Source organism: Diuraphis noxia, unplaced genomic scaffold (genome assembly GCF_037042655.1).
Source record: "Diuraphis noxia isolate RWA-SAM2 unplaced genomic scaffold, SU_Dnox_SAM2 contig0004, whole genome shotgun sequence".
In the NCBI taxonomy this organism is placed as follows: Eukaryota; Metazoa; Arthropoda; class Insecta; order Hemiptera; family Aphididae; genus Diuraphis; species Diuraphis noxia.
The window spans coordinates 55716336-55728487 of NW_028301714.1; the positions used below are offsets into that span (position 1 = coordinate 55716336).

At 27.7% G+C, this 12152-nt stretch overlaps 2 protein-coding genes across 3 annotated transcripts; both read right to left on the reverse strand.

The window, feature by feature from the left end:
• Window positions 1-389: 389 nt before the first annotated feature.
• On the reverse strand, window positions 390-5228 carry Spf30 (survival of motor neuron-related-splicing factor 30). 2 transcript variants are annotated; one of them, XM_015514703.2, is made up of 8 exons: window positions 4574-5226; window positions 3167-3219; window positions 2957-3098; window positions 2830-2882; window positions 2554-2680; window positions 2207-2459; window positions 2020-2146; window positions 390-1086 (listed from the first exon to the last, which is right to left on the reverse strand). In XM_015514703.2, the coding sequence occupies exons 5-8, from the start codon at window positions 2636-2638 to the stop codon at window positions 949-951; spliced, it is 603 nt and encodes a 200-aa protein (XP_015370189.1). In that variant the 5' UTR covers window positions 2639-2680; window positions 2830-2882; window positions 2957-3098; window positions 3167-3219; window positions 4574-5226; the 3' UTR covers window positions 390-948. The 2 variants fall into 2 exon arrangements, with proteins under 2 accessions (XP_015370189.1, XP_015370187.1); XM_015514701.2 differs by lacking the exons at window positions 2830-2882; window positions 2957-3098; window positions 3167-3219 and having other exon boundaries at window positions 4574-5228.
• Window positions 5229-8291: 3063 nt separating this feature from the next.
• l(1)G0004 (RNA-binding protein pno1) lies at window positions 8292-10015 on the reverse strand. The gene is made up of 2 exons (XM_015514679.2): window positions 9283-10015; window positions 8292-8658 (listed from the first exon to the last, which is right to left on the reverse strand). The coding sequence occupies exons 1-2, from the start codon at window positions 9628-9630 to the stop codon at window positions 8398-8400; spliced, it is 609 nt and encodes a 202-aa protein (XP_015370165.1). The 5' UTR covers window positions 9631-10015; the 3' UTR covers window positions 8292-8397.
• Between the last annotated feature and the right edge of the window lie 2137 nt (window positions 10016-12152).

Below are 12152 nucleotides of genomic sequence, written 5' to 3' on the forward strand. Positions count from 1 at the left end.
TCTCTTAGACTAACAAGCATCATAGATACAACACTTACACCCAAAATTATTTTTTATGATTTTTGAGTAAATCAGTTACTTTTAGGAACTAATCAGTTATTATAAAAATCATAGATGATAATATTTTTGAGAGTATGAGATATTGATTCTATTGTTTATTATTATTTGACTTTCAAAATAATAAAAACAAAAAAATTTTAATTTAAATGATGTTGAATTTATCTTGTAAAAATATTTTGACAAATCGATGTGATATCTTAAAAATGTGTTCATTATCATCTTTGTATTGGGTGATTTTACCACAGAATATTCTGTGATTTTACTCTACTTAAAACATGATTCTGTGTGAATGTTTTGTCTATGTTGTACCAATGAGAAAAAACAAACAATAGTATTGTATTAATATATTAAATATAATTGTACACTTTTTTTTTTTATTTCAATTAATATTGTTAGAACCTCAATGACTGAATAATTGGCTCAATATAACTTGCAATAAAATTTAAAATAATACGTTCCATACATATTTATATGTAAATAAATTATGTAATAAAATATAAAATTAATATTAACTTGAATAATATTCAACAATGTTTACTCAATTTTTACATTGTGTGTCACTTTATTTTTGTGATTTAAATATCGGCTTCATTTTCTGAACAAATATTTTATGTTTTTCATCACTAGTTCGATTTAAAATAATGGTTTACAACTATGGAACTATATAATACATATTAAATATTTCTATTAAATGATATTTTTATAAAATTAAATAAGTACTAACTTTAATTTAATTACATATAAATATTTTATATTTATGAAAAAAATATACATTAAAACATTAATTGTGAGAAAAAAAAATTACAATTAATAAAGGTAAACAAGCATGTTGATATGATAGCTTTAATTTTTTTTACAAAATTTAAACACAACACATTGGGTGCAGTTTTATTTTTTTCTTTTCTCAGCTGTTGGAAATTCAGTCATACCTTTACCACCTAAGCCACAGGTGCCAATGCCAACTCGCCCATTAACATTATCAGGACTGGCAAATATGCTTTTTTTTGGTATACCTTTTTTCACACCCTAAACAAATTCAAATATAAAATGTATTAATGCAAAAGTATACTAAATAATATCACATTATTTTTCACTACAAAGTAAAAATATAAAAAGAATTAGATTTAGAAAAGAATTTAAAATATTGGATAACCCATCTTCTATTATACTTATAATAAGATCATCTATACATACTATACAATAATAATAATGATGATAAAATCAAATTAATAGTTTCTTTGATTGTTAAAAATTGTGATATAATTATATTATTAACTTTTATACGACAATTGAAAAGTAAAATATAGGCCTTTGAGACTAAGAAATAAAATTAGAAAATATAATTAATAATCATTATTTTATTAAAATTTGGGCAGTAATATATATTATTAAACAACATGATTATATGATATACATATCATAGTAGTTAATGAAATGTGGTATTTAGTAATCGAGTTGTTTAATTTTTAGAATTGTAAAAAAAATAATACGGTTAATCTATTTTACCTGTAATAGTACATAATTAATTTACTAGACTTACATCACTAATTGTAAATGTATAGATATTATATAAATGATTTGAGACTATAAATTTCACAATAATGTAAAACATTAAGCAACTGGATTAAAATTATTTCGATTAATTCGAAATAAAAGAAAATACAAATTTTTTCTAATAAAAACATATTATCGATAGACTTAACTATAAAAATATACTACCTATATCAATAAAATTGTTTGATTTTAAATGCAACCCCATGACAGGCGTTCACACTTAAGCAGTTCAGCCAAGTAAGCGGTTGTGGCTGAAAAATCAACCACTATGTATGGCCTACTGCTGAATATTTTCATAAAAAAAACTGCTTATTTTAAGGTTATATGAACAGAGTTTATAAACAATTTGATTAAGATTTGGGTAAATTTATTCTATCTATAAACCGAAATTATAGTTTATCTTACTTTAGTAGCAAATGCTAGCCATTTATTTTTTTCTACTTCACGTTCCTCTTCTAATTGTTTAAACCTCTGCTGTTTAGCAAGTTTTCTTTTTTTCTGATATTCTTTATATTTGGCTACTGGTTGTTTTCTATTAACATAAAAAAATAGTTTTAAAATTCAAAAAATAAAAAAATTTAAAAGATTTTACTTGTGCTTCATTTCATTAGGATGAGTCCTAGGTAAATCTTTAATATAATCTAATGTAGTTACTGCAGCAGCTTTTTGTCCGTCTATTAAAACTGCCACTGCTTCTCCATCAATAGTCTCAATAGTACCTTCGTAGAATTTACCATCATCTGCTAGTTGTGCTAAACATCTGTCTCCTGATTTCCATTCACCTTTCGTCTTTGCAACAGACGGCAGTATATCAGGTTGATATGTTGATTCTTTTTTTGTTTGCACTAAGATAAGTACAAAGTAGGTTAACAATTTAATTATTTCATCATTCAGTATTATTATCTCATTAATGTATAATGTATATTATACTGAACATACCAACTTCTTTTTTTGGCTGAGTTTGTGTTCTTACTAGTTCAGCTGTTAATTCAATAACTTCTTCTAAATCAGTTTTTAATTTCATAAGTTCAGGGTCATCAGGACTATTTGTCAATGCAGCTTCTACCTATAAGCAGAATAAAATATAAGCAAATATTAAATTCACGTAAGCATTTTCCCCAAATTTAACAAATTAGAGCCTATAATAAAAGTGTATTGATACAATATATTATATACTATGGTAAATTTACCATAGCTTTGCCAGACAAACCTTACCGGTGCGTATAAACGATTACATCCGGATGTAGAATGTTCAACATGACTGAATCCTAAAAATTCCGACAATTTTTTAAAATTTTTTTTCTAAAATCTCAACCAGGAGTACTTTTAATTAAATACAGACCATGGTTGTTTGTTTTTACAGAAACCAAACAGTTGGTGAATAAACATCAGCTACAACTGTTCCAACTGCAGCTGTTGCCAGGCGAATTGGGTATAATGCAGGTAAAGCAAATCTGAAGACTTTTATGAACAGCAAATTTTCTCTACAATTTTATAAACCGGGAGAAGTTATAAATTATATTTTAATTAGTTGTTTGCCTAATTGTAATACCTTAATACTTTGGATGATGCCGATGATGCTAATAATGTTTCCCATTGCTGCATCTATTTATTATTAAAAAAAAATACATTTATGGTGAAGGATTTTCACTATAAAATGTTTCTATTTATTTAAATTATAACTGAAAAATAGTGTTCTTTTTAAAAGTTGAACTCCAATGTGTAAGACTTTTTATTCTAAAATATAAGTAAATAATTACTTACATTTTTTTTAATTAGACACTAAGTAATATGGGATAGAATATGGTCAAGGATTAAAAAAAAAAGTAGAAAACAGAATGTTCAATTTAAATTTGTTGATTAAAACAATAATTTGAAGTAGGTAAATGGGCGACATTTAAAAAATTATAGTATTACCTTCATAATATGCTATAATCCCCTATATAATCTAAACAAATACCTAACCTAAAGGCATTTAACTAAAACATTTTATTCTTAATTTATATTTCCAAAGTTAAAAATTATTTTTTGGTTACATTAATACAAATTATTTTACTAGCTCAAAATCATCATATTATACTGAATTAAAGTTTGAAAAAAATTTAAAAATATAAACCTAAGTAACCTACTGATAATCATATATGTATGTTAAAATAATTATTTATTTTTAAAACCTATGGTTAATATTATAAAATATTCACAAAAATAAGACTTACAGAGTATAGTCTTATAGTCTTTCAAGCCTTATTAAGTCTTTTTCTTACCTAAGAAATATTAAATAACATACTTAAATTATGTTAACATTTAAGAGGACGTTATACTCGCATAAGTTGTCTCCATTGTGCGTAACATTACAAATTTTATGCTCAGCAGGACACTTTTAACTCCGTTAGATTAAAAACTAGAGTGAATTGACCTCTAATAAAATTTAAGGGTAAGGTTATTATTAAGACAATCTCATGAAATTTTTATTATATTCTAAATTTAAAGCGAGTTATAAGTATTTTAAAATTGTAAATTGTTTGTAGGTACATCTTATTTTTTATTTAGCCATGGGATAGATTAAGTCAGATTTATAGCTACTTTTTTGTCGTATTGTGTATAAAAGTTTAGTTCGGCTTAAATAGAAATTTCAACGATAATTAAGGTTAGTGGATTATACAACAATTATAACAGTTAAACAGAATACAATTAAAGGAGGCACTTGATACATAGATGTGAACCCAGCTCAAAATCAAATAGACTTTGATTCTAACATATTATGGATGTTTTGTTAATCAATATTCAATGCAATCTGTGAAATAAGTGCACATATCCAGATGGATTTTTATTTAATAAACGTATTATAACAAGACATTCATAATACGTACATCGAATAACAATATCATAGATTTTGGTTATTATTTTATACAATCTGTAATAAGATTGTAGCGACATGCTTATAGTTAGAAGTAATTACCTGCTGCAGTTGCAATTTGTAATTGATTAGCTCATCCGCCATTGATAGCAGTCGTGTAGCAAATTTGTTTGTGATTTATTATACAAACAATGACGTTGTAGCTGGCAAACCCGTACGTTTTGGCAGATGTCTTTTGGGATATATAAGTATATTATAAATGAATCTGTGCGTAATATGTTTAGCAATACAAACCGTGACTTAGGCGTTTGATTTTGATTTATTACCACTAGCGAGTGTTAAAATAAAAATATTGTTATTGGTTACTGTTGTAGAACGTTAATCGTGATTAAACGTTTTCTGATTACAAGTAGGTAGTCTGATGCGACGGCGGCGGAGTAGAAAATAAAATAATAAATAATAGTCTTCGCCCTTCGGTACTTGAGGAGACGGAATATACCGTCAACTGCTAAGTGTTAGTCACGAGTCACGACTTCCAATTCCAACCACTAACCAGACAAAATACACTGATACAGACGGTGTACGGACAACGGAACCATGTACGGAACTACGGAGGGCCGTATAAACTCAATAATTCTCATACAATAACAATAACTTACTGTTGATGACTATTTTAGTGATTACTGATTATACAATATGAACACGTCAAGTCCTATTCTTCTATATCATAGATAAATTGTATATTATTGTATTATTATTATTATTATTATTATTGTATTATATATTGAAGTAAAAAAAAGAATGCTCAATAGAAGATCAATATTCACTATCATTACGCATTAATCCAACATGACGTCACGTTCCCGCCAAATATCTTATATCAAATTTCAAATATTATGTTTGTCACGAATTAAAATTTATAATAGTAATTTATTTATAACATTTATGTTTAATGCTATAACATAGATCTTATAATAATGATTAAAATTGTATTCACCATAGATCATAGAGCTATAAAAGATGTTTTTAATTATGTCTATGGACTATGGTGTTTTATACTCATGATTTCAATTATTATTAATATTGTGTGTTTATAGTATTGTCCTCACGACGGTAATAGATAAAAAAGAACAATTTTAATGATTATTAAAAAAAAGAAATTATTGATATCAAATTATTATTATTAAACACTCAAATAATAGAATGAAAGTATGAAAAGGTCTATATAGGGAACTTACAGTAATAAGAAGTTATTTTACTTTCTATTATACCACCAGTATCTCAATATAGGCGGCAAACAATATATAAATTAAATAAAATGTCAAAAGGGTTATCGATAATTAGATATTTGGATAATAATAATCACGAAATAAGATATACAGGACTGGAAGTCTGGAAACAAACAGGTTGGGGGGGTGGGAGAGGTAAATCCACCTTAATGTATACAATGAGCAGGGTACGGGGGCTTCGAGTTCTTGTCAACACTAGCGCTATCTAGGTATCCAATACAAGAAATTAATAAATCCGTATGCTATCAACATTAACTGGAACTTAATTTCCCGCCTTTTTCATGCTTTGAAAATATATAATTATACAATATTACCTATAATATATTATTATACATTTTATACCTACTTAACATAGTATAATTATAATTCATAATAATTGTGTCTGTTTGAAACAGAAATAATGACTAATATTTTTTAATACTACATCACTATGAGAATGAAACAGTTTACTTTGTCACAAAACAAACAATTAAAAAAGAAAGTTACAAAAAAAAAAAATTATCAAAACTTATTACTACATAGGTAATAGATACTTTATAAATTATAGGTAATAGGTTCTACTTATTTATTATTTCTTAAATGCTACCTATATATTAGATATAAGCAGTCCTGTAAAGTATTTGAGTAAAAGTATTAAATACTTTTTTAAGTATTGATAATACATTTTTAAATACTTTCAGTAATAAATTACTGACAATAAATGCTTGATAAAAGTAATATGACTGTATGATTGATATTTTTCAATTGGTATACGCAAATGTCATGAGGAATCTTGTATTTCATTTTAGACGTTTTGACCAAGTGAATTGTTTTAAAATTTATAAAAAAAATTAAGTTTCAAGGCTACAGATCAGTCTTTGAAATTTTAAATTTAATTGAATATGATTATATAATTATTTTATGAAAATTTTAAACATCTACAGTAGTTTATCTTTGTTATTACATAAAAAAAATGTAAGTTTCTCCAAAATTGGTTTAGCTTAAAAATTTCCATTTTTTAAACCTACTGGGAATATTTTACTTTTGTTCACCCAAAGTACCAACTATATTTACTTTAGAACCACAAAATCAAATAATTTTGTTGATTTCTTTTTGTCCATAGAGATACAAATTGTATAAATAATAAATTAATATTAAATTGTTTTTATCAGATCAGTGTTGTAAAAAAAAATTTACTAACGCGACTATGAGTTAATTTTAGATTTATCTACGACCTACCTAATATTTTTAATATTTAATAATATTAAGTTCATAACATAAGATGTATAAAATAAATATTGTATCTATGTAGAAGTGTGTGTGTAAGTATTGTACAAAGTTCATTATACCCTTCTCTTTTATGAATAATTTTGTTTTAATATTAATTTTTTATGATCTGTTAGACTTGCAACAATCAAAAAAATATACAATTATAAGTTTAAGGAAGTGATAAATAAGTGACCATCATTATGTGGCATAGATATATTAATATGTCAGTCATATAGTCATCAGATAATCTGATAACTGATCATGAAAACTTAAACATTTTATGCTATCTTGGTTTTTATAAATATTACATTCACAAATATACTTGACACCAATACATTTTATTTAATAGTTGAATATTTACATTGTCACCGCACAACTTTAATGTTAATATTTTAGCTCTTGTAATTTCCAGACTTTCTATTAATTGTTATTGTTACACTATACTCTGTTCCCAATAAGATATGATTTGTGCGAAATTACTTAATTGCATTTTGTTTATAGTCTAGTAGTTTCCTACCAACCACATCTTAATAGATGTGCGGCTCGTTAATCACAACCTATCATGCACAAATGCAGTTCATCTTTTTTGGAACAGAATATAGCAGCTTACAAATGTCTCTTCTAATAGATATGTTGATAAGACACCAATATTATAAGAATTTAAATTGTTTGGAGGAAACTAAACATAAATTTGTAATCCCTTATCTGTATATATTATTTTAAATGAGAAATGACTTTTTTGTATTTTTAACACGTCGACTGCCATAAAGCCGCCTGCGGCCTCAAGAATATTTATTATGGGTACGCCAAAGACATTTTTCAGTGTCATTATAAATTTGTATTTGTATATATATACTATTGAATTTGAAAAAAAAAAATGTTAAAATTATGTTTATTGCATTAAAAAAATTGCAATTATTCCCACTACGCCACAGCATATTTCAAGATCATTATTGTAGCGCCACGGAAAAGTTAATAATATAAATCCAAATTAATTTAAAGCAGCCCGCGGCTGTATGGCCTCCTACGAATGATATGGCGCGGCAGCCGGCGGTCTAAAAATTAACAATACCTAATTATTATTATACGGACGCCGGAATACATATTCTCCCAAATGTAACAACAGTACAATCACAATATACAATAAATTCTAACAAGCAATTCAAAGTATGATGACTTAGGGAGTTATTTCAGTCTTGCAGCAAGACTAGCACTTGCCCAATTAACATGTCAGATAACACTTATGGGTGAACACCTCTCTTTCCCAATTTGCTAATGTAAAATATTTGTTACCAACATTTATTTATTATACACAAACTTACATAGATTGTAATTATCTATTAATATATAAAAAAAATGTTTTTAATTTTAATATTAACATATACAACTTTATAGAACTTTACTCTTAGAGAGTTGTTGTAACTGCCCATAAACTTTAGAAGGTGGTGATCCGAGAATAAGATTACAAATAGCTCTCATAGCTACTTGTATATTTTGAAATGATCCTAATATATGAATTTTTGTGTCTGCCAATACTATTCTGGTTTTTGTTACATTTTCAATGGTAAATTTTGTTCGTCCACCTTTTCCAGCCAATCGTCCAATTGCACGGGACAAATGGTCTCCTTTTAAAGTTTTTACATCCTTCACCTAAAAAATAATTAATCAATATTATAATTTTTATTTTACGTCATTATTTATTATAAAATATAGAAGTAGTTAAATTAATATCAAATTTTTTATTTAGTGGTGGCATGCTTCTATTTGTTTGTAACTACTCCTACTACTTTCCAAAAAAAAGTTGTTGCTACCAACAGTGTAACTTTATTTCATATTAAGCTTTAATTTTAATGCAATTTTATAAATATAGCGCATTATATCTTTACTATTTTCTTGTATTTTCAGTACCTACGTGTATTGACAATTATATTTTGTATGAAATTAAAAAAATATCTTATTGAAAATTGGCAGTTGTAATTAGACAGGATGTGAATAGTCAATTATAAATATATATTGTTTAACATTTAAAAAAAAACAACTGATTGCTATATCGCCCAGTGTAGCGTTGTTAAAAACATTGTATTTTGCTGTTTTGAATCTTTAAGCTGAAACAGATAAGACAGCCATGACAAAATAAAATACCTAACTTTAAAATACTTGTAGCTGGTTGTTAAAAAATTTTAACAAAAGTATTAGCATCCAAATTGGACTATGACTAATGTTATAGTAGTGTATAATGTATTAGTATAATGTATAAGTACAACTGGTACATACTTCAAAAGATTCAACAAACAAATTGTCCAGTCTTATTAATGCTAGTGCGTCTTCCACTTCGAAACCATAGACAAACGCCTTGACAAAGTCTGCGGCCTTCTGTAAGTGTTGCGAGCCGACCTCATCGTCAGGAACGGGATTTCTGATTTCAACATTTCTTGATTTTACGTTGAATCTTATATCTAAACGGAGATGATCGACGACGGGTGTGTAGATCTTTAACCAGTGTTCTTTGAGTGGCGTCAGCCTATGTGAAGGTACGGGCACTTTGCGCACCTCCCGATTGTCTGACGCCAACCTAGTAGACTGGATTTTTCTCAGAGGCCTGTTGTGAGTAGACATAGACATGATGTAGAGTTGCGATGGTCGCGACTGAATGAAACAAAATGAACGAATGTGTCGAGTGACCGAATAATGACAAAGGCAGGTACATAAAAATAAAAAAGTAAAAACAAAAATTATCTTGTAGACGATAAAGTGAATAGTGATAGACACACCACAGTACCACACACGTGCACGGTATATCTTTATCTCTCTATGATTTGCTGGTGCCCTGGTGGACAAGACACTAGTCTAAGCTAAGGCTATTGTTCTGTGCTAAGGCCAAAGATCATGACAAAACATTAAGGTAAGTCAGCAACAATGCGTATTTGAATCTTGTTTGCGCATCTCCAGTCCCCACTGTTTCCCGCGTGTTAGATTCTCGAATTTTCATGCTTTAATATATGCGACCAACGAGAGGCGGAGAACGTAACAGAAAAAAGTGGAGAATATTATGCGTATCACAATATTGCTGACATACCTATATACTTTGTCATCTGGCATGAGCCATGACTAAGTTTGAATAATAATATAATTTAAATTTAAAAACATATATATTAAATATTAAAAATCAACAATATACCGATTTCGAGATAAATTGCACATCCACCCACTACCCATCAAATTTATTGTGATCATAAATAATAGAAGATTAGATTCTTCATTCTTTTATTTCTATTATCTTTGACTGATTGACTGTGACAAAAGCATTTCGCTGTTTCAAGTTTTTCATTTGTCTGCTGCTCCGCCTGCTCCCCCAGATAACACCATTATTCAGCTATACGAGTAGCGCCGATCCCCTAATTTATGTATGAGTATATGACATACGATATAATAGATTTTTTTAGAGGAGGCCCCACCAGAAGATAGTGCCGTGTACCGTATCCAGAACGAATCGCGGAAAAAAGTCCTAGGAAAAAAAGTCCGGTATAATATTATATTATCAAAAAAAATCAATGATAATAATTATAAAATATAAATAAATATAAAAAAATCAAAATAATTAATCATACAAATAAAATATAATTATATATTAAAATTATTTCTTAATTAAATTAAGTATTAATTTTTTCCTTTTACCTAATTATATGACGTACCTATATCGGACTTTTAAACACGGACTTTTTTACTCGGACTTTTTTACCTCGGACTTTTTGGTAGTCTACCATCCAGAATATATACGTTTAAACGTTACATTACTTATTTGTAGATGCTTTGATTTACATCTGATGGTTGAATTATAAAAATAGGGAGGTGATGGGGGCGCCTTGAATTACGATGAGATAATATTTTAAACACTTCGGCACCAATTTATGACACTACGCCATAGTAATAAAGAAAAAACAATATTTATGACTATTGTGGAAAAAGAATATATAATATGATATTTCGGCACTGACCGGTGTTGACGCGGCAACGTTTTGGTTTATTCGAAATATTTTTATATGCTATGTTTTTACTGTAAGGTGTTAATTAACGTTTAAAAATATATGTTCATGAGGTTGTGAGTAATATTGCAGTATGGGGATTTTTTTTCCTCGGGGATATTTTTTCCGCAATTCAACGTTTTATACGAGATAAAATGTCACGGCGGCGGCATGTGATATTGGCGATTATCTACATATTATATAATTCACACGGGACATAAATAAAAACATACAAAATAAAACAGTAATTATGTGTGTGTGTGTGCGACCAGCTGATCTTACTATATTATTGTTGCGCAGTAACAGTACTGAATTATCAATTATTTACAATAACTAGTAACTACAATCTATGTATATATTATAAATTTCAAAATGAGACTACCTATAGTAAGAGTATTAGCCTTAGTCAATATTTAGTTGACTTCGCAGAAAATGTAAACATAATGATATAATTGTATTCAAGGCTGGAACTTAATTTCAGGAGGAGTTTATAACCAAATTATACATTTTTTTTTTATTATATAAAAACTAACAACAAAAATTGCATACTATAATAATACATTTAAATAAAATTTGTATGTATTATGTACGTCATGTGTGATGAATTTATACAATATAAAATAAAATATTTTTACAGTGTGAAGTCTAATAATATCTTTTATTTTGCAATATCAACCATAATCTTATCATCTGGATCAAATCATTATGATTTTGTCCACGACTATATAAAGATAGTTCTATCATTAATCGTGATTTTATCTATGTTCTATGTAATATGTGCAATAGAATAGAGGCATAGTAAGACAAGAGTACAAGACTACAAGATAATAGAGATATGATTAAAAAAATCTTACTCCATCTTACGAGAGATCTTACTTCAGTTGACTGATAGTTAAATCGTGCTTCGTTACTTGGTGCTGCTAGCCGTCTTGGCCACTATGGAGCGCTAGTGTGATCTGACTTTATTGTATGCATTCTACGTATTGTATCATTTGTATTTTGTATGTTAATCTGTGATTGGAATCAGAGAGTAATATCACCATATGATCAGGATCCTATTGCCTAGATGAAAAACAAAATCATATGTTTCGATATCAGGAACAGATGATTCAAGTAAGTGTT

Coding starts and splice junctions, on each gene's coding strand:
- Spf30 (XM_015514701.2), bottom strand. CDS start 4,615: ATGGCGGATGAGCTAATCAATTACAAATTGCAACTGCAGCAG. Junction 2,681..4,573: donor ACAAATTGCAACTGCAGCAG/GTAATTACTTCT, acceptor TTCTGCTTATAG/GTAGAAGCTGCATTGACAAA. Junction 2,147..2,206: donor CCTAATGAAATGAAGCACAA/GTAAAATCTTTT, acceptor TTATGTTAATAG/AAAACAACCAGTAGCCAAAT.